The sequence below is a fragment of the Danio rerio genome, chromosome 4, assembly GCF_052040795.2.
Source record: "Danio rerio strain M-AB ecotype USA chromosome 4, GRCz13ab, whole genome shotgun sequence".
Taxonomy (NCBI): Eukaryota; Metazoa; Chordata; class Actinopteri; order Cypriniformes; family Danionidae; genus Danio; species Danio rerio.
The window spans coordinates 73,942,098-73,967,500 of NC_141024.2; the positions used below are offsets into that span (position 1 = coordinate 73,942,098).

General features: G+C 34.8%; 2 protein-coding genes across 4 annotated transcripts in view; one reads left to right on the forward strand and one right to left on the reverse strand.

Annotated features, from left to right (window-relative positions):
* Positions 1 to 25,403, reverse strand: part of slco1d1 (solute carrier organic anion transporter family, member 1D1) — a 790,174-nt gene that overhangs the window by 333,314 nt on the left and 431,457 nt on the right. The gene's annotated exons all lie outside the window — the stretch shown is intronic.
* Positions 1 to 25,403, forward strand: part of abcd2 (ATP binding cassette subfamily D member 2) — a 38,279-nt gene that overhangs the window by 1,451 nt on the left and 11,425 nt on the right. The window contains exons 2-7 of one of the 3 annotated variants that reach the window (XR_015481688.1): positions 3,503 to 3,683; positions 4,146 to 4,267; positions 12,455 to 12,620; positions 18,103 to 18,197; positions 21,293 to 21,613; positions 21,819 to 23,277. Coding sequence is in view for 1 of the 3 variants with exons in the window: in NM_001441502.1 (NP_001428431.1) it covers positions 3,503 to 3,683; positions 4,146 to 4,267; positions 12,455 to 12,620; positions 18,103 to 18,197; positions 21,293 to 21,438 (710 nt within the window). In the remaining 2 variants the exon portion in view is untranslated. Of the gene's footprint in view, positions 1 to 3,502; positions 3,684 to 4,145; positions 4,737 to 12,454; positions 12,621 to 18,027; positions 18,614 to 21,292; positions 21,614 to 21,818; positions 23,278 to 25,403 lie in introns of those variants that run through there. The other 2 variants (NM_001441502.1, XR_015481689.1) reach the window with 2 other exon arrangements.

Consider the following 25,403-nt stretch of genomic DNA (forward strand, 5'->3'; position numbering starts at 1 on the left):
GGGAAACAAACATTGAATCAGTGTGGGTACTGGTTTTAAATGTGTTTTCGTTGTGTTCAACAGAAAAAAAAAGAAGTGTGATGGATGACTGTCCCTTTAAAGGGGTAGTTCACATAAATATTAAAATTTACTCACTGTTTATTCACCCTCAAGTACTTCTAAAAGTTTGTTTTGAGTTTGTTTCTTCCGTTGAACAAAAAATAAGATAGTTTGAAGTATGTAACTGGTAACCATTAGCTGCGTCCCAAATGGCACACTCATGCACTATGTACTTATGCACTTACACACTCAACAGGATAGTATATGTATGTAGAGGCGTCCCAAATGCCACGCTAATGTTTTTTTACTAAGCGGAAATTCAAACCGTTTCCCTGATGACGTTTGACGGTTGCCAAATCAGTGAAATAATCGACCGAATTATCAAATAATACCTGCCGTGAGTATTGCCGCATTCACCATCGGGAGGCGCTATAATCACTCTCGTAGGAGAATTTTGCTTTCACCATCCAAAATAAATAAAGTTATTCAACATGTGCGTCCGATAGCTCCGCCCCTTCCGCTACGTGAGCAAACCTGCGGTCGTTGAGTGCGTGAAGTCTCCATCATTCCACACTTCATTTTAGCGGCTGAATGAGTGCATCATCCGGGTAATTGAAGTGCACTTATTATTTTTAGAGTTTTCAGTGTGAACACACTACTTACACTATTCATACTACAAAATGGCGTAGAGCCAACATTTTAAACCAGCGTCATATTGACGCCAAATACTGATATTTATTCGTCAGGTATGACAACCAAAATCTAACGTCTGATAGATGTCGTAGTGGTAACGTCCACACAACGTCAAGCTGTAACATCATTAGACGCTGATTAATTTAATTATAATTAGACGTTGATATTTTGTTGTTTTTAGGTTGTATAGGAAAGTGACCAAAATCCAACGTCAAGCCAACATCTCAAACCAGCGTCATATTGACGCCAAATACTGACATTTATTCGTCAGGTATGGCAACCAAAATCTAACGTCTGATAAACGTCACAGTGACGTTCACACAACGTCAAGCTGTAGCCTCATTAGACGCTGATATTTTGTTGTTTTTAGGTTGCGTTAAAAAGTAACCAAAACGCAACGTCTGTCTGACGTTGGACATTAACGTCGATCTGACATTGAGTTCTGATGCTAACACGATTTTCATTTCCACCCAAAATGCGACGTCCCACGACGTGATGTCCTGAGCCTGCCGGGAGGTATTGAAAAACAAAAATAGGAGCAGTTATTTGATTTTCATCTTAAAATTCAAAACACAGACCATTTTCTTAGAGATGGGTTGCGCCTGGAAGGGCATCCGCTGTGTATAAAACATGCTGAATAAGTTGGCGGTTCATTCCACTGTGGCGACCCCAGAGTATAAAGGGACTAAGTCGACAAGAAAATGATTGAATGAGTGAACACAGACCATTTACTCACTCCTAAACCTACTCTTTTTTTGTTGAACACAGAAGAAGATACATTGAAGAATGTTTGAAATCGGTAACCATTGACTTTTATATAGAAGGGAAAACAAATATTGAACTCAGTGCACAGCCAGGGACCAGTTTCAAACCTTTTTTAACTTAACTTCTAGTTTGAGGGGTGAGTAAATGATGACAGGTTGCTGTTTATTCATCCTCAAGTGGTTCCTAAATTTTCTTATGATGAAAAGTTAATGTCAAAAAAAGGGTAGTTTAAAGAATGCCGAAAACCTGTGATGGGTAACATCTTCTTTTAAAATTTGGGTTTAACAGAAGAAAGAAACTCATAAAGGATTATTACAAGCAAAGGGGGAAGTAAATTATGATATAGTTATCATTTTAGGTGAACTATCCCTTTAAGCTGCATCATATAGAGTTCAGATAGATGGATGGATGGATAGATAGATAGATAGATAGATAGATAGATAGATAGATAGATAGATAGATAGATAGATAGATAGATAGATAGATAGATAGATAGATAGATAGATAGATAGATAGATAGATAGATAGACAGACATATAGACATACAAATAGATGGACGGACGGACGGACAGACGGACAGACAGACAGACAGACAGACAGACAGACAGACAGACAGATAGATAGATAGATAGACAGACAGACATATAGACATACAAATAGATGGATGGATAGATAGATAGATAGATAGATAGATAGATAGATAGATAGATAGATAGATAGATAGATAGATAGATAGATAGATAGATAGATAGATAGATAGATAGATAGATAGATAGACAGACAGACATATAAACAGATGGATGGATACATGGATAGATAGACAGACAGACAGATTGACAGACAGACATATGAACAGATGGATGGATGGATACAGACAGACTGGTAGATAGATAGATAGACTGACAGACAGATAGATAGATAGACATATAAACATACAAATAGATGGATGGATAGACAGATAGATAGATAGATAGATAGATAGATAGATAGATAGATAGATAGATAGATAGATAGATAGATAGATAGATAGATAGATAGATAGATAGACAGATAGACATACAAATAGACGGACGGACGGACGGACGGACGGACGGACGGACGGACGGACGGACGGACAGACAGACAGACAGACAGACAGACAGATAGATAGATAGATAGATAGATAGATAGATAGATAGACAGACAAACAGACATATAGACATACAAATAGACGGACGGACGGACGGACGGACAGACGGACAGACAGACAGACGGACGGACGGACAGACAGACAGACAGATAGATAGATAGACAGACAGACAGACATAAAGACATACAAATAGATGGATAGATAGATAGATAGATAGATAGATAGATAGATAGATAGATAGATAGATAGATAGATAGATAGATAGATAGATAGATAGATAGATAGACAGACAGACAGACATATAGACATACAAATAGATAGATAGATAGATAGATAGATAGATAGATAGATAGATAGATAGATAGATAGATAGATAGATAGATAGATAGATAGATAGATAGATAGATAGATAGATAGAGAAATAGACAGATAGACAGATAGATAGACAGATAGACAGATAGATAGATAGATAGATAGATAGATAGATAGATAGATAGATAGATAGATAGATAGATAGATAGATAGATAGATAGATAGATAGATAGATAGATAGATAGACAAACAGACATATAGACATACAAATAGACGGACGGACGGACAGACAGATAGATTGCAGACAGACTAACTGAATAAGTAAGCAATAGTTCACTCTACCAGTGGTTTAAGATCAATGTGAAGTGACAGTTTTTAGGTTGCCATATCTTCCAGTGTATGTGTGCTGAATAATACAGCAGTCATGCGTGAAGAGGCCTTTGGATTGACTGCCTGTATCATCACGCACTAAAAGCGAAACTGCGCTGTTGTTTGATCTAATTTCCGAGTTCGGAAAACAAGCCGTTATCCTTGAGGTCTTCTGACGCTAACATGCTTTGTCAGGTGGAGATGAAGCAGCTGCAGAAGTGTTACAGCGCTCTGGCCGAGCAGATGAACCTGATCCTGTCGAAGCGCCTGTGGTACATCATGATCGAGCAGTTCCTCATGAAGTACGTGTGGAGTGGAAGCGGCCTGGTTATGGTCGCTGTGCCCATCATCACTGCTACTGGCTTTGCTGACAATGGTACTGTGGGACTTTCCTAAGGTTAAACGGTTGAGTTTGATTAGTTTTGAGTCCATTCAGCTGATCTCCAGGTCTGGCGGGAGATATTTTAGCTTAGCTTAGCATAAATCATTAGCATCTAACTCAAAAATTCTTAAAAGATTTGTATAATTTTCCTTTTTAAAGCTTGATTCTTCTGTGATTACATCATGTACTAAGACGTTAAAGTCCAATTTTTAAGGCAACAAAGTGTGTGAGATGCTAACGGTCTGATCCGATTTAATAAATGATGCTAAGCTAAGCTAAAAGTGCTCCCGCCAGACCCAGAGATCGGCTAAATGGATTGAAAAATGCTAAAACTCTAAGCCAGAGTTATTTTGTTCTATCGTTTATGTTATTTATCTATTTAATTAATGTATTTTATTTAATTTACTGCATTGTTATTGCTCATAGTGTTGCATGTTTCATTCTCATGTCTCACAGAGCTGGCTGACGGTCAGACACAAGTGCTGGTCAGTGAAAGGACAGAGGCCTTTACCACAGCACGCAATCTGCTGGCCTCAGGAGCCGATGCTATTGAGCGGATCATGTCGTCTTATAAAGAGGTACACTATTAAACGTGCTGCTCTTTGCTAAGTTACTTTTGTTTTTACAGTCATGTGTGTTCATGAACAATAGGATTGTTCTTGACATGACCATTATAGAGCATGTCCAGTCATATATATACATTCACCGGCCACTTTATTAGGTACACCTGTCCAACTGCTCGTTAATGCAAATTTCTAATCAGCCAATCACCTGGGAGAAACTCAATGCATTTAGGCATCCAGACATGGTCAAGACGATCTGCTGCAGTTCAAACTGAGCATCAGAATGGGGAAGAAAGGGGATTTAAGTGACTTTGAGCGTGGCATGGTTGTTGGTGCCAGACGGGCTGCTCTGAGTATTTCAGAAACTGCTGATCTGCTGGGATTTTCATACACAACTGGGTGTGAAACCCGGGTTTACTGAGAATGGTCCGACACAGAGGAAATAACCAGTAAGCGGCAGTTCTGGGAGTGCCACATTCGAATGGTTGGGTCAGAATTTGGCCTCAACAACATGAAAGCATGGATCCATCCTGCCTTGTATCAGCGGTTGAGGCTGCTGGTGGTGGTGTAATGTTGTGAGGGATGTTTTCTTGACACACTTTGGGTCCATTAGTACCAATTGAGCATCAACGCCACAGCCTACCTGAGTATTGCTGCTGACCATGTCCATCCCTTAATGAGCACAGGGTCTCCATCTACTGATGGCCACTTCCAGCAGGATAACGCACCATGTCATAAAGCTCAATCATCTCAGACTGGTTTCTTGAACATGACGATGAGTTCACTGTACTCAAATGGCCTCCCCAATCACCAGATCTCAATCCAATAGAGCACCTTTGGGATGTGGTGGAACGGGAGGCTGGCTTCATGGATGTGCAGCCGATAAATCTGCAGCAACTGTGTGATGCTATCATGTCAATATGGAGCAAAATCTCTGAGGAATATTTCCAGTAGCTTGTTGAATCGCTGCCATGAAGGATTAAGACGGTTCTGAAGGCAAAAGAGGGTCCAACCTGGTACTAGTGAGGTGTACCTAATAAAGTGGCCGGTGAGGGTATTTTAATATTTTAAATGTATTATTAAGTTTGTAATACATATTTATTTAACTATATATATATATATATATATATATATATATATATATATATATATATATATATATATATATATATATGTTGATTTAAATAAATTATATATAATATTTAAAAGAAATAATCATAAAAATATAAAAATAAAATAGTTAAAATAAAATAGGAACATATCTATCCTGTTATGCTTCCTACTGTTATTTTTATCATTTTTATACTTTTGTTTGTTATTTATTTATTTTCTAAATCGATGAACAAATTATTAAATCTTGAAGAACTTGTATACAGTTTTATATATGTATATGGTATTGTATGTTATATAAAGAAAAAAATATATAAACATTTAATTAAAAAATAGTTAATATAATAAAAGTAAATAAATAAAAAGAAATAATAAAAGTATTTTCAATAATGCAAAAAAGAAATTCAAGCGCATCACAAAACAATGTAAAATTAAAAACAACAATTTCATTAAAAAATATTTAACATTAATAAGTTATTATTTAAACAATATTTAGTTAATAGTTATGCAATAAATAAGCATGTTCAAAGATTTATAAAAGATTGTGTGACTCTGAAAACTGAAGGAATGAAGAGAAATCAATCAAAACTACTTAATAATAATTACATATATATATATATATATATATATATATATATATATATATATATATATATATATATATATATATATATATATATATTGTAGGGATGGTATACAGTTTAACCCAAAGAATGACCAGTCTGGTAGATGAAGAAGAGCTGGAGTCAGAGATTTAAATAAATAAATCAAGTTTACTGAAGTTAGTTGGCAGTTTCATCAGCAGAAGCCAGCTTCAACACTCGCAATGAGTTCCTAGGCCGCTCTGACTTGCAGTAAGCAGTGTTAACTTATTCATTAGTTAAATCAATTCAAAGTTAAATACTCGTTCAAATGATCAAACAATTATATTTAATAAAAAAAATGATGAGAAACAAAATAATGAGAAAAGGATAAACGTTGGTCCATGATGAGACGGATTGGAAAGCAGAAATCCGAATCCTTCAATATATATATATATATATATATATATATATATATATATATATATATATATATATATATATATATTAGGGGTGTCACAATTTCAATTTTTAAATCGAAATCGATCGAAATTTATGCTCAATTTCGATTATCGAATCAAAAAATAGAATCGTCGATGCTGCCACGCCCCCATGTCTCGTCAGCTGTCTTGCCAAGCGGGAAAATAACAGGCTTGTTGAAGTGCTTGTTAAACTGCAGAAGCAGGAGACCCGTCGACAGAGCTTAAACCCTCTCCTCTTTCAATGAAGTCGCCGGTGTGGAAGCATTTTGGATTTCCAGTGAGTTATGTTGACAACGTTCGTGTTGTCGACAAAAAACACAGTTTTGCAAGCTCTGCTATGTACGTATTACGTACGGTTCGTCCGATAGACAACACCGGCATCTCGATCCTCCGCCCGCCCCCGTTGCAAATCCGCTGGCGAAAAGTTCACACTCAGGCCCTGTTTACACTGTCTTTGTTTTTAAATGGCATTTTAGAACGACAACGATTCGACATCCACAGTGGTGTTTCTGAGCAGCCCTCCTTCCTCTCTACCTCTGAAAATGCACATCACGTGACCACACAGACACAGACGCACACACAGCCATGCGCTCGAGACAGCAGGTCCAGGCAGTCAGAGGACTGCTTCAATCTTTCACTCACTTGTACTTAGTCATTTTAGTGAACACCTCAGATACTGTTGGCTGGTTCCTGTTGGTTGTGCGTCTTTTTTACCGACGCCATTATAACGACACAGATCACTGCCTATTCACGAGTCCCGCAGAAAAAAGTGATTGACAGGTGGTAATCATGTGTGTATCTTGCCTTTATTCATTTACTGTATGATTTGTTTATGGGTAAAACAAAGACCATGCAGGTCAGGTAGTTTAAACGGTAGGCTACTAATAATTAACTGGTCATTAATTAATTAATTATTCATAATCGAAAATCGAATCGTGCCTTTAGAATCGAAAATGTAATCGAATCGAGGATTTGGAGGATCGTGACACCCTTAATATATATATATATATATATATATATATATATATATATATATATATATATATATATATTAATATCATTTAAACTGTAATATTATTTCAAAACAGTTATATAATATAGTTATATCATAATATTATAGACAGATAGATTACAGCCTAGTTATAGTTGGACTAGTTCTAATCATTAGTGAGCATTAGAGACTAATATACTAACTGTAGAACATCCAGACTCACTGTAGTGACAGAAACAATACTCTTATGCAGCAGTATTTCTAATGGCTAGGTCGTCACTACAGGCACAACCAAAACCACAGAGGATGTGATGTCACGCTGCAGTGAAAGCTTTGAATCTAGCGATCTGCACTGGTATCAACTGCGACTCTGTTAACTAAGCCTGCCGGGCGACTTAATCCACCATCTGTTGAACAGAAAGCATCAGTCACAGATGCTGAGTGTGGCCATTACAGCCCCACACATGCTATTTATAAGTAGTGCATGAGTGTGTGTGGGTGTTTCCCAGTACTGGGTTGCAGCTGGAACATATGCAGGAATAGTTGGCGGTTCATTCCGCTGTGGCGACCCCTGATAAATAAGCGACTAAGCCGAAGGATAATGAATGAATTATAACAATACATCTTATTTATGAGGTGATTTTCTCGCACACAAAGCGCTACGAACAGCTAAACACATTATAATTTCAGTTTAATTTAAATATTAATTAAAGAACAAAATGCATAAATAAGCAATGTGAAACTATAATAGTATTAAGTATGAATGAATAATAAATAATTAAAGTAAATAAAATATAAATTAATTAATTCAATTGAATGAATAAATTGATTGATTGATTGATTAATATTTTATTTACTTGAATTATTTCATTATTTATTCTTTCTTATTATTATAGTTTCACATTTATTTATTTATTTATGCTTTTTTATTGAAATAATATTTAAATTAAGGAAAATTAAATATAAAATAAACAACATAAAAAATCATTTAATAATAATACTTGTAATAAAAATAATAATAAAAAAGTAAAAACAAACTGTAAAAAAAATAAAATAAATGAAGAGTTAAAAATAAATAAGAACAAATATTATAATTATATAGTATCATATAATAATAGTTATATGTAATTTAAATAAAAAGTAATAATAAAAAAGAAAGTAAATTAATTTAAAAACCTCAAAATTAAAAAAATAATGATGTTTAGCAGATTCAGGAAATGTTCACAGTGTGTCTGATAATATTTTTTCTTCTGGAGAAAGTCTTATTTGTTTTATTTCGGCTAGAATGAAAGCAGTTTTTAATTTTTTAAACACCTTTTTAAGGTCAATATTATTAGCCCCTTTAAGCTATATATTTATCCGATAGTCTCCAGAACAAACCATCAATATACAATAACTTGCCTAATTACCCTAACCTGCCTAGTTACCCTAATTAACCTAGTTTAGCCTTTAAATGTCACTTTAAGCTGTATAGAAGTGTCTTGAAAAATATCTAGTCTAATATTATTTACTGTCATCATGGCAAAGATAAAACAAATCAGTTATTAGAGATGAGTTATTAACACTATTATGATTAGAAATGTGTTGAAGAAATCTGCTCTCCGGTATACAGAGATTGGAGGAAAAAAAAAAATAGAAAATAAATATAGAAAAAATATTTACAAAAAAAATACAAAAAATAAATATATAAAAAATATCTACAAAACAAATACAAAAAATAAATATATAAAAAATATTTACAAAAAAATACAAAAAATAAATATATAAAAAATATTTTTAAAAAAATACAAAAAATAAATATATAAAAAATATTTACAAAAAAATACAAAAAAAAAAATATTTACAAAAAAAATACAAAAAATAAATATATAAAAAATATAATTTTGACTTCAACTGTGTATATATATATATAGCATATTGGAATCGTCAGTGAACGAGTGACTCTCAGCAGATGAATCCGTCTTGTTGACTTCACTGAGGTCCCGAAGGAAAGCTCTGTGTTTCATGCTGAGGCTCTCGGGATGTGGTGTGTCTGCCTAAACATGGAAAAACACTCGCTAAACACTTCCCAACACATGCTTCGGATTAAGCATTCAGGCCAGCGCTTTGCAAAGCATTGATTCATAAAACGTCACACAATAGGTTTAGCCGAGACAGAGTCGCAGTTCTGATTGAGATTTCAGCGCAGGTTTGCGTAATTGCTCCAAATACCTGCTCTCTTACAAAACCGCTGAAGCCCTTTAGATGATTAGTGGACGACTTCAAATAGGGTGAAAGTGTTGAACGAGCTGAGCTAGGCCATTAGAAATGTAGAGAATGTAGATGCATGAGTGTATATGTGTCGCCTTCCTCGCATCTATTGTTCCAACGAGCCTTCAGACAAGTAGGAGTCGTAAAGAACAGCTGGCTGATCAGTGGGGGAGGGGCTAACACTCTTTGATCTTCGTGCTGAAAATAAATATAAACAAATAAATAAGGGCTTAGTCCCTTTATTTCGTCAGGGGGCGACACCGCAGAATGAACCGCCAACTTATCCAGCATATATTTTACACAGCTGCAACCCAGCACTGGGAAACACCCATACACACTCATTCATCCACACACTTGTACACTACGGCCAATTTAATTCATCAGTTCCCCTATAGCGCATGTGTTCGAACTGTTTGGGAACCGGAGCACCCGGAGGAAACCCACGCCAACACGGGGAGAACATGCAAACTCCACACAGATATGCCAACTGACCCAGTTGGGACTCGAAACGGCGACCTTCTTACTGTGAGGTGACAGAGCTAACCACTGAGCCACAGTGCTGCCACTGTAATTTTTAATAAAAAATTAAATTTTTTAAATAAAAAAATTCTATAAAAAAAAACCTAAGTAGAAATTAATAAATAAACAAGTGAATAATATGAAACTATAATAATAATAATAGTAATTATTATTATTATTATTATTATTATGAATAATTAAATAATTTAACAAATTAATTATATACACAAACTATGAAATTATAAACTCAGCACAAACTATAAACAAATAAAGTGAAATAAATAAATAATAATCAAAAAAAAGTAAATAATAATTAAATAAAGTAAATAACATTAAATAAAGTAAGTAAAAACATGAATAGAGCATCATGGTGGCTCTGAGGGTAGCATGATCACCTCACAGCAAAAAGGTCGCTGGTTCGAGTCCTGGCTGGGCCGGTTGGCATTTCTGTGTGGAGTTTGCATGTTCTCCCCGTGTTGGCGTGGGTTTCCTCCGGGTGCTTTGGTTTCCAAACAGTCCAAACACATGCGCTATGGGGGAATTGGGTTGGCTAAATTGTCTGTAGTGTATGAGTGTGTGTGGGTGTTTCCATGTGTTGGGTTGCTGCTGGAAGGGCATCTGCTGTGTAAAACATATGCTGGATAAGTTGGCGGTTCATTCCGCTGTGGCGATCCCTGATTATTAAGGGACTACGGCGAAAAGAAAATGAAAGAATGAATAAAAAACATGAATAAATCAATAGATGAATTCTAATGAATGAATAAATTACTTAGAAAAAATCTAAATATAAAATAACGTAACAAAAATAATTTCATAATATTACTTGTAATAAAGATAAAAATACATCTAGAAATAAACTGTAAAAAATAAATTAAGAATACAATAAATAAATGTAAATTTAAATAAGACAATGAATGAATAAAATGAATGGAAACATAAAAAAACAAACTGTAAAATAAAATAAAACCAAATAAATCCAAAAACAAACTATAAAAAGTGAAGTAAATAATAAATAACCCCAAAACACACTATAATTTCAGTTTAATTTAAATATTAATTAAGGAACAAAAAGCATAAATAAATAAATAATGTGAAACTATAATAATGATAAGTATGAATGAATAATTAAATAATTCAAGTAAATAAAATATAAATTAATTAATTTAATTGAATGAATAAATTGATTGATTGATTGATTGATTGATTAATATTTTATTTACTTGAATTATTTCATTATTTATTCATTCTTATTATTATTATAGTTTCACATTTATTTATTTATTTATTTATGCTTTTTGTTATTTAAATAATATTTAAAGTAAGGAAAATTAAATATAAAATAAACAACATAAAAATTTATTTAATAATAATACTTGTAATAAAAATAATAATAAAAAAGTAAAAACAAACTGTAAAAAAATAAATAAATAAAGAGTTAAAAAAATAAATAAGTACAAATATTCTAATTATATAGTATGATATAATAATAACTATAAGTAATTTAAATAAGAAGTAATAATAATAATACTAAAAAAGTAAATTAATTTAAAAACCTCAAAATTAAAAAAAAATAATGATGTTTAGCAGATTCAGGAAATGTTCACAGTATGTCTGATAATATTTTTTCTTCTGGAGAAAGTCTTATTTGTTTTATTTCGGCTAGAATAAAAGCAGTTTTTAATTTTTTAAACACCATTTTAAGGTCAATATTATTAGCCCCTTTAAGCTATGTATATTTTTGGATAGTCTACAGAACAAACCATCGTTATACAATAACTTGCCTAATTACCCTAACCTGCCTAGTTAACCTAGTTAAGCCTTTAAATGTCACTTTAAGCTGTATAGAAGTGTCTTGAAAAATATCTAGTCTAATATTATTTACTGTCATCATGGCAAAGATAAAATAAATCAGTTATTAGAGATGAGTTATTAACACTATTATGATTAGAAATGTGTTGAAGAAATCTGCTCTCCGTTAAACAGAAATAGGAGAAAAAAAAAATACTTCAACTGTGTGTGTGTGTATATATATATATATATATATATATATATATATATATATATATATATATATACATACATACATATATGTGTATATATAACTGTAAACACATATAAATCCAAAAAGATCCATATACAAGTCCCTGCTGGTCTCTTACTTCGAATGTGACCAACAGCAGTTGAGTAAAGTTATCTACAGTTGTGTCACCTCGACCTGGAAACCTTTCATTATCACACCACTCACATACACTCGTCCTGTGTGCTTTAGGTCACTGAGCTGGCAGGTTACACGGCACGAGTGCACAACATGTTCCTGGTGTTCGACGAAGTCCAGAGGGGCCTCTACAAACGTTCATCTGCCGCCTGCAGCACAGGAGAGATGATAAGCGGAGACCAGGCCGAGATGCATATCGACGGGCCTCGACAAATCAAAGGTCTGTTCCACATGTGCTCTGCTGATGCGTGCAATCTTAAAGAGACAGTCCATCCCCAAAAAATTAGAGTTCTATCATTATATACTCAAATGGTCAAACTATACTTATTTTGTGGGATGTAAAAATTAAGATACTTTGAGAAATGTCTGCTTGTTTGTTTTGTTTTCATTTTTTAATTTATAAAAAGGTAAATTTCACCCCATAAAAAATAAGAAAATTACCCCATTTTATACCCCATTCTCTGTGTATATGGCTTTTTTCTGTCAGATGAACACAGTTTGAAGTAGTTTTACATTTTATTCTGCCTCTTCCGTGCTGTATAAAGAAGTTGTGATGGTGACTTTTATTTTGAAGTTTACAACAAGTGCATATATCCATCGTCAAACTGACCCATACGCCGCCATGGTATGAGTTAACCAGGTTTATTTTAGTAAAATAAAACCAAAAATATTGATTAAAATTTTTTTTGATAATTGAAATTTAAAAAAAAACACAAATTAAAACAAAACTAACAACAATCACCAAAAAAATCACTGAAATAAAATAAAAATGAGCAAATATAAATAATTATATTCATAATTATTAATTTTCTTGTCGGCTTAGTCCCTTTATTTATCCAGATCGCCACAGCGGAATGAACCGCCAACTTATCCAGCAAGTTTTACATAGAGGATGCCCTTCCAGCTGCAACCCATCTCTGGGAAACACCCATACACACTTATTCACACTCATGCACTATGGACAATTTAGCCTACCCAATTCACCTGTTCCGCTTGTGTTTGGACTGTGGGGGAAACCGGAGCACCCGGCCAACATGAAGAGAAAATGCAAACTCCACACAGAAACGCCAACTGAGCCAGCCCAGGCTCGAACCAGTGACCTTCTTGCTATGAGGCGACAGCACTACCTACTGCGCCACTGCGTCGCCGCCCATACGCCACCATGATATGGGTTAGCCTGGTTTATTTAATCTAAAACTATTGGTCAAAAAACATGTTCGTTAACTGAAATTAAATAAAAAATGAACAACAAATCCAAAAAAAATAACAACAATCACTGAAAAGTTTACTAAAGTAAAAAAGAGCAAAAATAAATAAATAAATAAATAGTAATTTTCATCATTAATTTGCACACATTCAATGGCGGAAAATCTTGCCTGCGTCTGTTTATCGAAGCACCAGTAGATGGCGCTTTAAAAGGCAAATGCGCACCATTCTTCACCCTTTGTAAGAAAAAAAGATGATGACGAAGAAAATCTCAATGAAGATGTTTATTCAGCATAGCAGTCTCAAAATACATGGCAGTACCTTGGGTTCACCGGAGTCAGACTGAACCCTGAACATTCTTAAACTCAAACCTTTATACTGTTTTGGATGTTGCCTTAAGATGTTAAAGGGTCACGAAACACCAAAACACATGTGTTGAGCTGTTGACAGTGGTATATGTGTCCCACACTGCTAAAAACACTATTAGGACACCTATATTTCACTAAAAAGTGTAAATTGGTTGTTTTTGCGTTATTTCAAGCAAATTCGTACTTCCGGTTTGAAACGAATTTTTGAAGCTGCGTCACGGTCATGACATAATAGCGTGTATTCCAGCGTGCAGACTGGACGTCTGTGCCGGAGTGTGTCTTATTACGTCTTACAGTGTGCTGCATTAATGCATGAGTAAGGCTTGGTTCAAACCAATCAGCGCGCTCTATTGTGCAACTTCATTAATATTCATTACTGTCACAGTGTTTAGACGACAGAGACGCCACGTTGTGTTGGCAAAACAAGCGTGAAGTGTTGCTGTTATAGTTTGCTGCAGTGAAGTTTTGTTTTCATTTTCTCTCTGTGAGAGCGCAGCTGGAGTCACGTGTGGATTAACAGTGTACGCGACGCTCGACAACAATAACTTACGTGTCTAAGGAGGATTATTGTTTACCTGAGAGCTGTTCTCATCTGCAAACGCTGAGATCTGGATTCGCTTTAGTCTCCTCTTAATAAAGACGCGGCTCTAGTTGCTGGTGATTGTCCTGTCTCTACAGATTTGGTAAGTGAGCGACCAGTGCTCTTTGTTTATTCAGTTTGTTCGTATCGAACTAAGTTAACTATTGCACCGAGTGTAAACATGTTAGCACCACAACCAAACTTTAACCTCGTGTAGGATTTTCGCCGCATTTAGTGACAGGAATAACACACGTGGCTTTCTGACACTACCTGCCGTGTGCATCTAAGTCTCCAGGAAATGCGGAGGGTTTTTTTCTCTCATTCGCCGTGCGGTATCAAACATTGCATGAAAAATACACGCTTAGAGCAGCTCCTCGAATCAAATATCTCGTTTGTCGCGAGGGACATGAATGAATTCCCGGAATGAAAGAGCCAAACTGCAGTTAAAGTCCACCATTTAATAATTTGGCAAATAATTCGACTACAGATGTCCATGTAGATTAAACACCATCACTTTCTATTGTGTGTGTGTATTTTGACTCTGAAACTCGCGCGTGCCCAAATAGACACTCCCACACCATATTTGGGCACGCGCAAGTTTCAGAGTCAAAATACACACACACAGTAGAAAGTGATGGTGTTTAACCTACATGGACATCTGTAGTCGAATTATTTGCCAAATTATTAAATGGTGGACTTTAACTGCAGTTTGGCTCTTTCATTCCGGGAATTCATTCATGCCCCTCGCGACAAACGAGATATTTGATTCGAGGAGCTGCTCTAAGCGTGTATTTTTCATGCAATGTTTGATACCGCATGGCGAATGAGAGAAAAAACCCTCCGCATGTCCAGCAAACTTAGATGCACACGGCAGGTAGCGTCAGAAAGCCGCGTGTGTTATTCCGGTCACTAAATGCGGTAAAAACCCTACACGAGGTTAAAGTTTGGTTGTGGTGCTAACATGTTTACACTCAGTGCAATAGTTAACTTAGTTCGATACGAACAAACTGAATAAACAAAGAGCACTGGTCGCTCATTTACCAAATCTGTAGAGGCAGAACAATCACCAGCAACTAGAGCTGCGTCTTTATTAAGAGGAGACTACAAGCGAATCCGGATCTCAGCGTTTGCAGATGAGAACAGCTCTCAGGTAAACAATAATCCTCCTTAGACACGTAAGTTATTGTTGTCGAGCGTCGCGTACACTGTTAATCCACACGTGACTCCAGCTGCGCTCTCACAGAGAGAAAATGAAAACAAAACTTCACTGCAGCAAACTATAAAAGCAACACTTCACGCTTGTTTTGCCAACACAACGTGGCGTCTCTGCCGTGAAAACACTGTGACAGTGATGAATATTAATGAAGTTGCACAATAGAGCGCGCTGATTGGTTTGAACCAAGCTTTACTCATGCATTAATGCAGCACACTGTAAGACGTAATAAGACTCACTCTGGCACAGACGTCCAGTCTGCATGCTGGAATACACACTATTATGTCATGACCGTGACGCAGCTTCAAAAATTAGTTTCAAACCGGAAGTACGAATTTGCTTGAAATAACGCAAAAACAACCAATTTACACTTTTTAGTGAAATATAGGTGTCCTAATAGTGTTTTTAGCAGTGTGGGACACATATACCACTGTCAACAGCTCAACACATGTGTTTTGGTGTTTCGTGACCCTTTAATGACGTTGCTCCTTGGCTGTTCTCCCTATCTCTCCATGTGAATGCAGTCTCAACACCATTGATGAGATGGTTCTTAGTGCACCGCACCCATCCCCATTCTCCAATTGTTACCATTTGGTCGAGATGCAGTCGCCTCAAACAATGCAGAGACGAGACCCTGTTGCCTTCTCTTTTCTCTCATAAGTCAGCCCTTTCGGGAAATGAGCATCAATTCATTATTTAGAGTGGAAGTCGGGTCGAGGCAGACTCATGTCTTACACCTTTATAAACATTAAAAGTGTTCGGTGTGTTTCGTTTACCAAAATGCTTTTGTGTTTCTGTGAGAGAAATATTGCATTATTTACATTGAGCGCCACACACTGACCGGCCACTTTATTAGGTACACCTTACTAGCACCAAGTCTTCTTCATCTACCAGACTGGTCATTCTTTGGGTTAAACTGTATACCATCCCTACAATATATATATATATATATATATATATATATATATATATATATATATATATATATATATATATATATATATATATATATATATATACATACATATATATATATATATATATATATATATATATTATATATATATATATATATATATATATATATATATATATATATATATATACATACATACATACATACATACATAATATAGAATTTTTATTATTATTAAGTAGTTTTGATTGATTTCTCTTCATTCCTTCAGTTTTCAGTGTCACACAATCTTTTATAAATCTTTGAATATGCTTATTTATAGCATAACTATTAACTAATTATTGTTTAAATAATCAATTATTAATGTGTTTAATAATTTTTAATGAAATTGTTGTTTTTAATTTTACATTATTTTGTGATGCGCTTGAATTTTTAATTTTTTTTTGCATTATTGGAAAATACTTATTTTATACTTATACTTATTTTATAATACTTAATATTATTTCTTTTTATTCATTTACTTTTATTATATTAACTATTTTTTAAATTAAATGTTTATATATTTTTTTCTTTATATAACGTACAATACCATATACATATATGAAAATGTATACAAGTTCTTCACGATTTAATCATTTGTTCATCGATTTAGAAAATAAATAAATAACAAACAAAAGTATAAAAATGATAAAAATAACAGTACGGAGCATAACAGGATAGCTACATTCCTATTTTATTTTATTTTTATATTTTTATGATTATTTCTTTTAAATATTATATATCATTTATTTAAATCAACATATATATATATAGTTAAATAAATATGTATTACAAATTTAATAATACATTTAAAATATTAAAATACACTCACCGGCCACTTTATTAGGTACACCTCACTAGTAGCAGGTTGGACCCTCTTTTGCCTTCAGAACCGCCTTAATCCTTTAATGGCAGAGATTCAACAAGCTACTGGAAAAATCCTCAGAGATTTTGCTCCATATTGACATGATAGCATCACGCAGCTGCACATTCATGATGCCAATCGTTCCACCACATCCCAAAGCTGCTCTATTGGATTGAGATCTGGTGACTGTGGAGGCCATTTGAGTACATTGAACTCATTGTCATGTTCTGACATGAGATGATTGGTGCTTTATGACATGGTGCGTTATCCTCCTGGAAGTGGCCATCAGTAGATGGAGACACTGTGCTCATAAAGGGATGGACATGGTCAGCAGCAATACTCGGGTAGGCTGTGGTGTTAATGCCCAATTGGTACTAATGGACCCAAAGAAAATCTCCCCCACACCACCACCACCAGCCTGAAGCGCTGATACAAGGCAGGATGGATCCATGCTTTCATGTTGTTGACGCACTTTGTGTTTAATTGTCTATCATTCTCTGCTTCTCGTTCTACAGGCAAAGTGATTGATGTGGATAAAGGTATAGTCTGTGAACAAGTGCCTATAATCACCCCTAATGGAGACGTGGTCGTGTCCTGCTTGAACTTCAAGGTGGGATATACTGAAACACAGTCTTTCGAGGCAAATGTAGAACTTGGTTTGGCATTTCAAGAGTGCAGTGATTCATTCATTAAATCATAACTTGATATTTATTTGCACATGCAGCTGAGAAGCATGAAGTGTCCTAAACAAGTCAGGGCAGGATCATGAAGGGAATGCTCTGTGGTATTGTGCACCGGTTGCTGAGATGCAGAGTAAACTGTTGCATTATTGTAGAATTGAACTGATTATACACAACACTGTGAGTTGTTTATTAATATGACAGCAGGGTTACTTTAGACGTTATGGATCATTTTGGGTAAAAGCTAGTGGTTTGAAATATAGTGGGAAAGATTGAGAATTTAAATTGACAATTATCCGGTTACTGTAGAAATTAAACATGGCATGCTGTACGGTATTCTACACACAAATAGAAAAATAAATAAAAAAATAGACAATTTAAATAGTCAAAAACGAGACCACCTTTAAAATACATTTTTGTGGGTAAAAAAGTGAGTAAAATGTTCATATTTGTGATAATTATATGAAAGCCTGCTAATGTTTCTTTTAAATATACAATAAAAAATATTGTCATTCAAATAATTTGTTAAATGTTTGTTTACTTTATTTATTTATTTAGTGAAAATTATAATTGCCCTGGGGTAATTATTTATTACTATTATTATTATTTAATTACACATTTAAAAATGAATGTACAATGTTAATTTTGGTAAAAACATACTATACTTTCCTGTAGTAATATTATAATTATTATAATATAATATTATAACTAATGTTATTATTATTTTTATTTTATTTTATTACTATTATTATTTTATTAATCTGTTTCTTCTTATTATTATAATTATTATTATTATTATTATAATAAATAGTAGTAGTAGTATTATAGTAGTATTATATTATTATTATTAGTAGTAGTAGTAGTAGTATTATACTATTATTATTATAATTATTATATTATTATTATTAGTAGTAGTTGTAGTAGTAGTATTATATTATTATTATTATTTTATTATGATATTATTAATATTATTATTATTATTAGTAGTAGTAGTATTATATTATTATTATTTTATTAGTAGTAGTATTATTAGTATTGTATTATTATTATTAATATTTTATTATTTTACTCTTATCAAATTATTTTATTATTCTAATATTATTTTATTATTATTATATTGTTATTATTTATTATTATTATTATTATTATCATTATTATAATTATGTCATTATTATTGTTTATTATTATATACTTATTTTTTATTTTAACATTGTTAATATTATTTTATTATTCTTATATTATTATTATTATCATTATTATATTGCTATTATTAAAGGGACTGAGCTGAAAAGAAAAATCAATTAATATTATTATTATTATTATTTATTATTATTATTATCATTATTGTTATTATTATAAATATTATTATTATGTACTTATTATTATTATGTTATCATTATAATTAGTTATTATTGTTTATTTATTTTTTATTAGTGGTATTATTGTATTATTATTGTATTATTATTATTATTATTATTTATTATAATTATAATAATGATTATAATTATTATTTTATTATTATAATTGTATTATTATCATTATTATTATTTTATTATTATTATTGAATGTTCTAATCAACAGGCCCATGTCATATACAGCACAGATACTTAATAAACAACTTACTATAAATTAAAAGCATTAACGTAAGCTATGTTAAGCTTTGGAGATGTAACACAAATTCCGCTTTTAAATAATAGGTCACCTACAGCTTTCGTCTTGAGCCACGACTGTATTTAAATTGGCGTCAGTGTTTTTAAAGATCGCTAAAACTGAACTGTAAAAATACTTTGAAAGCAAATTTAAAAACACTTTAGCTGCAAAAGTCTTCAGTCAAGAAACATAAAACAGGCGGCAGCTGTGCTCTGTCACTTTAATGGTTTCGCTTTTGCGTGTCTTTTGATTCTAAACTCGTTTGTTTATTACAAAATGAGGGTTAATATGAATAATCACTAAACACCGCGTTTTGACACCTATTTGAACATTAAAGCGCTCACGTTAATGACTTTAGATGTGTGCGCTCTCTGCTCGTCACAATGATGTCTGTCTGCGCGCCGCACATACATAAGCATGCGGTCTTTCGCGCTTTTAAGAGCAACAAGTGAGGACAACTGGAAAGGGGCCGGTAAATAATGGAATAATCGTTTACCTCGATTAATGTTTTTTCATAATCGTTAGAAGTCATAATCGAAATCGAAATTGGATTTTCGATTAATTGCACAGCCCTACCTGCAACCTTAGTTGGCTAAATTGGATATGCACCCCAGATAGCAATTTTCTGAGTATCAGAAACTCTGTTTTGTTTTTGAAAAAACAGTGTTTTTCCACCAAATATTGATGTCTTAACTCTGTTGTGATGTTTAGAAATTAATATAAATGTCTTGTTTTTATTTCAAAATTAGAATTATTAATCCTTTAATTTCTTCCTTAGCTGTATAGATACAGTTGAAGTCAGATCTATTCACCCCCCTGTATATTTTTCCCCCATATTCTGTATTTTTTCAACACATTTCTAATCATAATAGTTTTAATAACTCATCTCTAATAACTGATTTATTTTATCTTTGCCATGATGACAGTAAATGATATTATATATTAATTTTCTATACAGCTTAAAGTAACATTTAAAGGCTTAACTGGGGTAATCAGGGTAAAGTTAGGGTAATTAGGCAAGTCATTGTACAACAGTGGTATGTTCTAGAGACAATCCAAAACAAAGATAGCTTAAAGGGGCTAATAATATTGACCTTAAAATGGTGTTTAAAAAATTAAAAACTGCTTTTATTCTAGCCGAAATAAAACAAATAAGACTTTCTCCAGAAGAAAAATTATTATCAGACATACTGTGAACATTTCCTGAATCTGTGAAACATCATTTGGGAAAAAAATAATTATAATCTACAGTAGGGCGAATCTTTCTGTCTTCAGCTGGACCTCACGTGTGCTCAAACTAAAGTGATGTCTATTTGATTCTGAGCTAAAGCATGTGACTTGTGCTCTGTCTCCTGTAACTGGATCTTGCCCACAGGTAGAGGAAGGGATGCATCTGCTGATCACGGGGCCGAACGGATGTGGGAAGAGCTCTCTGTTCCGGATCCTCAGTGGCTTGTGGCCTGTGTATGGTGGACTTCTGCACAAACCCTCTCCAGAACACATGTTCTACATCCCACAAAGGTACCGACCACACTTAACCATCTCAGCAGGCACCGGCGTCAACATGACGTCAAATTAATGTCAACCATTAATATCAACGACTTATCATGTTAAAGCTTGACGTTTTGGGGACGTTACCACTACAACGTCTATCAGACGTTGGATTTTGGTTGCCATAACTGATGAATAAATGTCAGTATTTGACGTCAAAACGTAGGTGACGTTGTTGTTGGTTTAAGATGTTGGCTCGACGTTAGATTTTGGTCACTTTTCAACATAACCTAAAATCAACCAAATATCAACGTTTTATGATGTTACAGCTTGACGTTGTGTGGACGTTACCACTATAACGTCTATCAGATGTTAGATATTGGTTTCCATACTTGACAAATAAATGTCAGTATTTGACGTCAATACGTTGGTGACGTTGACGTTGGTTTAAGATGTTGGCTCGATGTTAGATTTTGGTCACTTTTCAACATAACCTAAAATCAACCAAATATCAACGTCTTATGATGTTACAGCTTGACATTGTTTGGACGTTACCACTACGACGTCTATCAGACGTTGGATTTTGGTTTCCATACTTGACAAATAAATGTCAGTATTTGACGTCAATACGTTGGTGATGTTAACGTTGGTTTAAGATGTTGGCTCGACGTTAGATTTTGGTCACTAATCAACACAACCTTAAAACAACCAAATATCAACGTCTAATGTTACAGCTTGATGTTGTGTGGACGTTACCACTATGACGTCTATCAGACGTTGGATTTTGTTTGCCATACCTGACGAATAAATGTCAGTATTTGACGTCAAAATGACGTTGATTGAAGATGTTGGCTCAACGTTAGATTTTGGTCACTTTTCAACACAACCTAAAATCAACCAAATATCAACGTCTTATGATGTTACAGCTTGACGTTGTATGGACGTTACCACTACGACATCTATCAGACGTTCGATTTTGGTTTCCATACTTGACGAATAAATGTCAGGATTTGACATCAATACGTAGGTGACGTTGACGTAGGTTTAAGATGTTGGCTCAATGTTAGATTTTGGTCAATAATCAACACAACCTTAAAACAACCAAATATCAACGTCTAATGTTACAGCTTGACTTTGTGTGGACGTTACCACTATGACGTCTATCAGATGTTGAATTTTGGTTGCCATACCTGATGAATAAATGTCAGTATTTGACGTCAATGTGACATTGGTTTAAGATGTTGGCTCGACGTTAGATTTTGGTCACTTTTCAACATAACCTAAAATCAACCAAACATCAACGTCTAATGATGTCACAGCTTGACATTGTGTGGACGGTACCACTACGACGTCTATCAGACGTTGGTTTAAGATGTTGGCTCGACGTTAGATTTTGGTCACTAATCAACACAACCTAAAAACAACCAAATATCAACATCATTTGATGACGTCATTGGACAACAAAATAACGTTGTCTTTAGACGCCGGCTAGACCTTAAATTTTGGTCACCCGACATCACGACCTAAATCTAACCGAATATTAACGTTATGTGCTTGCTGGGATGTGCCTTAATGAAGGAATACATTTCTTTTAAAGTTGACATGTAACTGAGTTTAGACGGAGGATTGGAAGGAGGCAGTTGGGGTATTAGTGCCTTGCTTAAGCATTTTATTAAAATTGAAACAAAATTAAATGCCTTGTATATGGAGCGGTCTTTAAAACCTTCTGTGGTCGAGTTTCACCATCCTAAATAAAATCATACAGGCTGCGTCCAAAACCGCATACTTCCATACTATATAGTATGCTAAAATCAGTATGCGAGCCGAGAAGTATGTCCGAATTCATAGATTTCGAAAAACAGTATGCGAGAAGTACCCGGATGACTTACTACTTCCGGCGAGATTCTGGAGTGCGCATCCCATGCATGCTGTGCTATGCCATGATGCACCGCGAGCAAATTCATGAATGGGAGTAAAGCGACGCAAATTACGCAGGTAGGTCACGTGACTGTCAAAATGGTGGATGTAGTACGTCCGAATTCCATTTATACTTTTCACATTCATACTGTATAAAACGCACTTTTCTAACGGCCGAGTAGTACGTTTAAAATCAAATGCAGTACCTACTGAGTAGTAGGCGGTTTCGGACGCAGCCACAGTTTTGTAAATACACTTTAGACAGAGCAAATCTATATTCATATGAAAGTCTATACTTAATACATTAGATGCCAAACTCAACCGTGATAATAAGACATCTCTTACGCATTGAGACTCCTCCAGAAGTTGACCAGTAAATTGCCATAAAGAGCCAATCATGTGTATAAAAATTCATGAATATTTGTTCTGTCAATTCTCCAGAATAAGAAGTTCTATCATCGGTAGATTGAAGTTCAGTACGCATGACATGAAAGGTCTGCTGTGGGCCAATCGGAACATGCTAATGCTTCACTCTATGTTAATAAAGGAAATAAGAGTCTTTGAGTCCTACCAGGCACTTTTAGCTGCTGCTTGACAATCAAACAGAACTTCTGTGTTTCTACTTCCCTACTGAAAAATCCAGCTTAAACCAGCCTAGGCTGGTTGGCTGGTTTTAGCTGGTCGACCAGGCTGGTTTTAGAGGGGTTTTGGCCTTTTCCAGGCTGGTTTCCAGCCTGGTCTTAGCTGGTCAGGCTGGAGGATGACCAGTTAAAACCAGCTTGACCAGCCTAGCCAAAACCAGCTATGTCCAGCTTAAACCAGGCTGGTCAAGCTGGTTTTAGCTGGATTTAGCTGGTCAGTTTCCAGCCTGACCAGCTAAGACCATGCTGGAAATGGCTGGAAACCAGCCTGGAAATGGCCAAAACCCCTCTAAAACCAGCCTGGTCGACCAGCTAAAACCAGCCAACCAGCCTAGGCTGGTTTAAGCTTTATTTTTCTGCAGGGTTACTGCACCAACTTTGAATAAATGATTGATGAGATGCACTGTGCACAGCTGTGTGATGCACATGCATGTGGAGGGGAATGCAATTTGCCAACCGGGGAATTCGATTTTGAGACAAAACATTTGTGAATTTACCGGTAAAGCCATTCTGGGGCAACCGTTGCAGATTTCTGTTTGCAGGCGCTCAGTGGCCCTCCTTTATGTTGCACTGTTTCTCCAACCATTCCTAAAAGCTCCATTTTGTTTTTTTAGAAACAAAGACACCTTCAGTGTGAATGAGCCCTTATTGTGTGAAAGGGGCTATTTTTAGTTGCAGGATTTGACATGCAGGACCACAAAATGAAACAGTGACTGCAGACATTGTCCAGAAAGAACCTGTTTGCAGAAACACAGCAGCCTGCCATTATTAGCAAGCAGAGCTAAATAACATTAGCCTTTGTTCAGTTCAAAATGCACGTAGTACCTTTGGAATCTACTCTTGAGTCTGAAGTGTTTCTTTTTAGAATAGACTATCAGCCCTACAGTTCCTGTAATCTGCATGTTGTATGCTGGATTAAAAATCTTTGACCCGGGCCATATTGCTATTCAAGGCAAATGGGTCAGGTTATCTCTGAAGCGGCAAGCCTTGTTGGTTGCTCCCAGTCACATCTGGCCTAGGCCAGCAGAAGGTCGACTGTAGCACAAGTGGCACAAAATCACTGAATGTTAATTACGCTCTGCTGAGTACATCAGAAGGACTACGGAGACTCCTGTCTGCCAACGAAAGTGCCTACAATAGGAATGCAAGGATTAAAATCATACCTTGGACCAGTGGAAGTAGTTTGGGTGGTCAAGAGAGTCCTGATATCATATGTGCTATTTAGCTGGGTAAGTCATGGCACCAAGGTGCACTGTGGGATGACCTCAAGTCAGTGGATGGAGAGAGATGCTCTGGGCAATGTTCTGCTGGGAAACATTGGGCCCACCCATTCAGGGATGTAAATTTGGCATATCCTTCTTGCCTCTTGCAGACCAGGTATACCTCTTCATGACAATGATGTTCGCAGTGGAAGGGAAATCTTTTAGCAAAACAGTG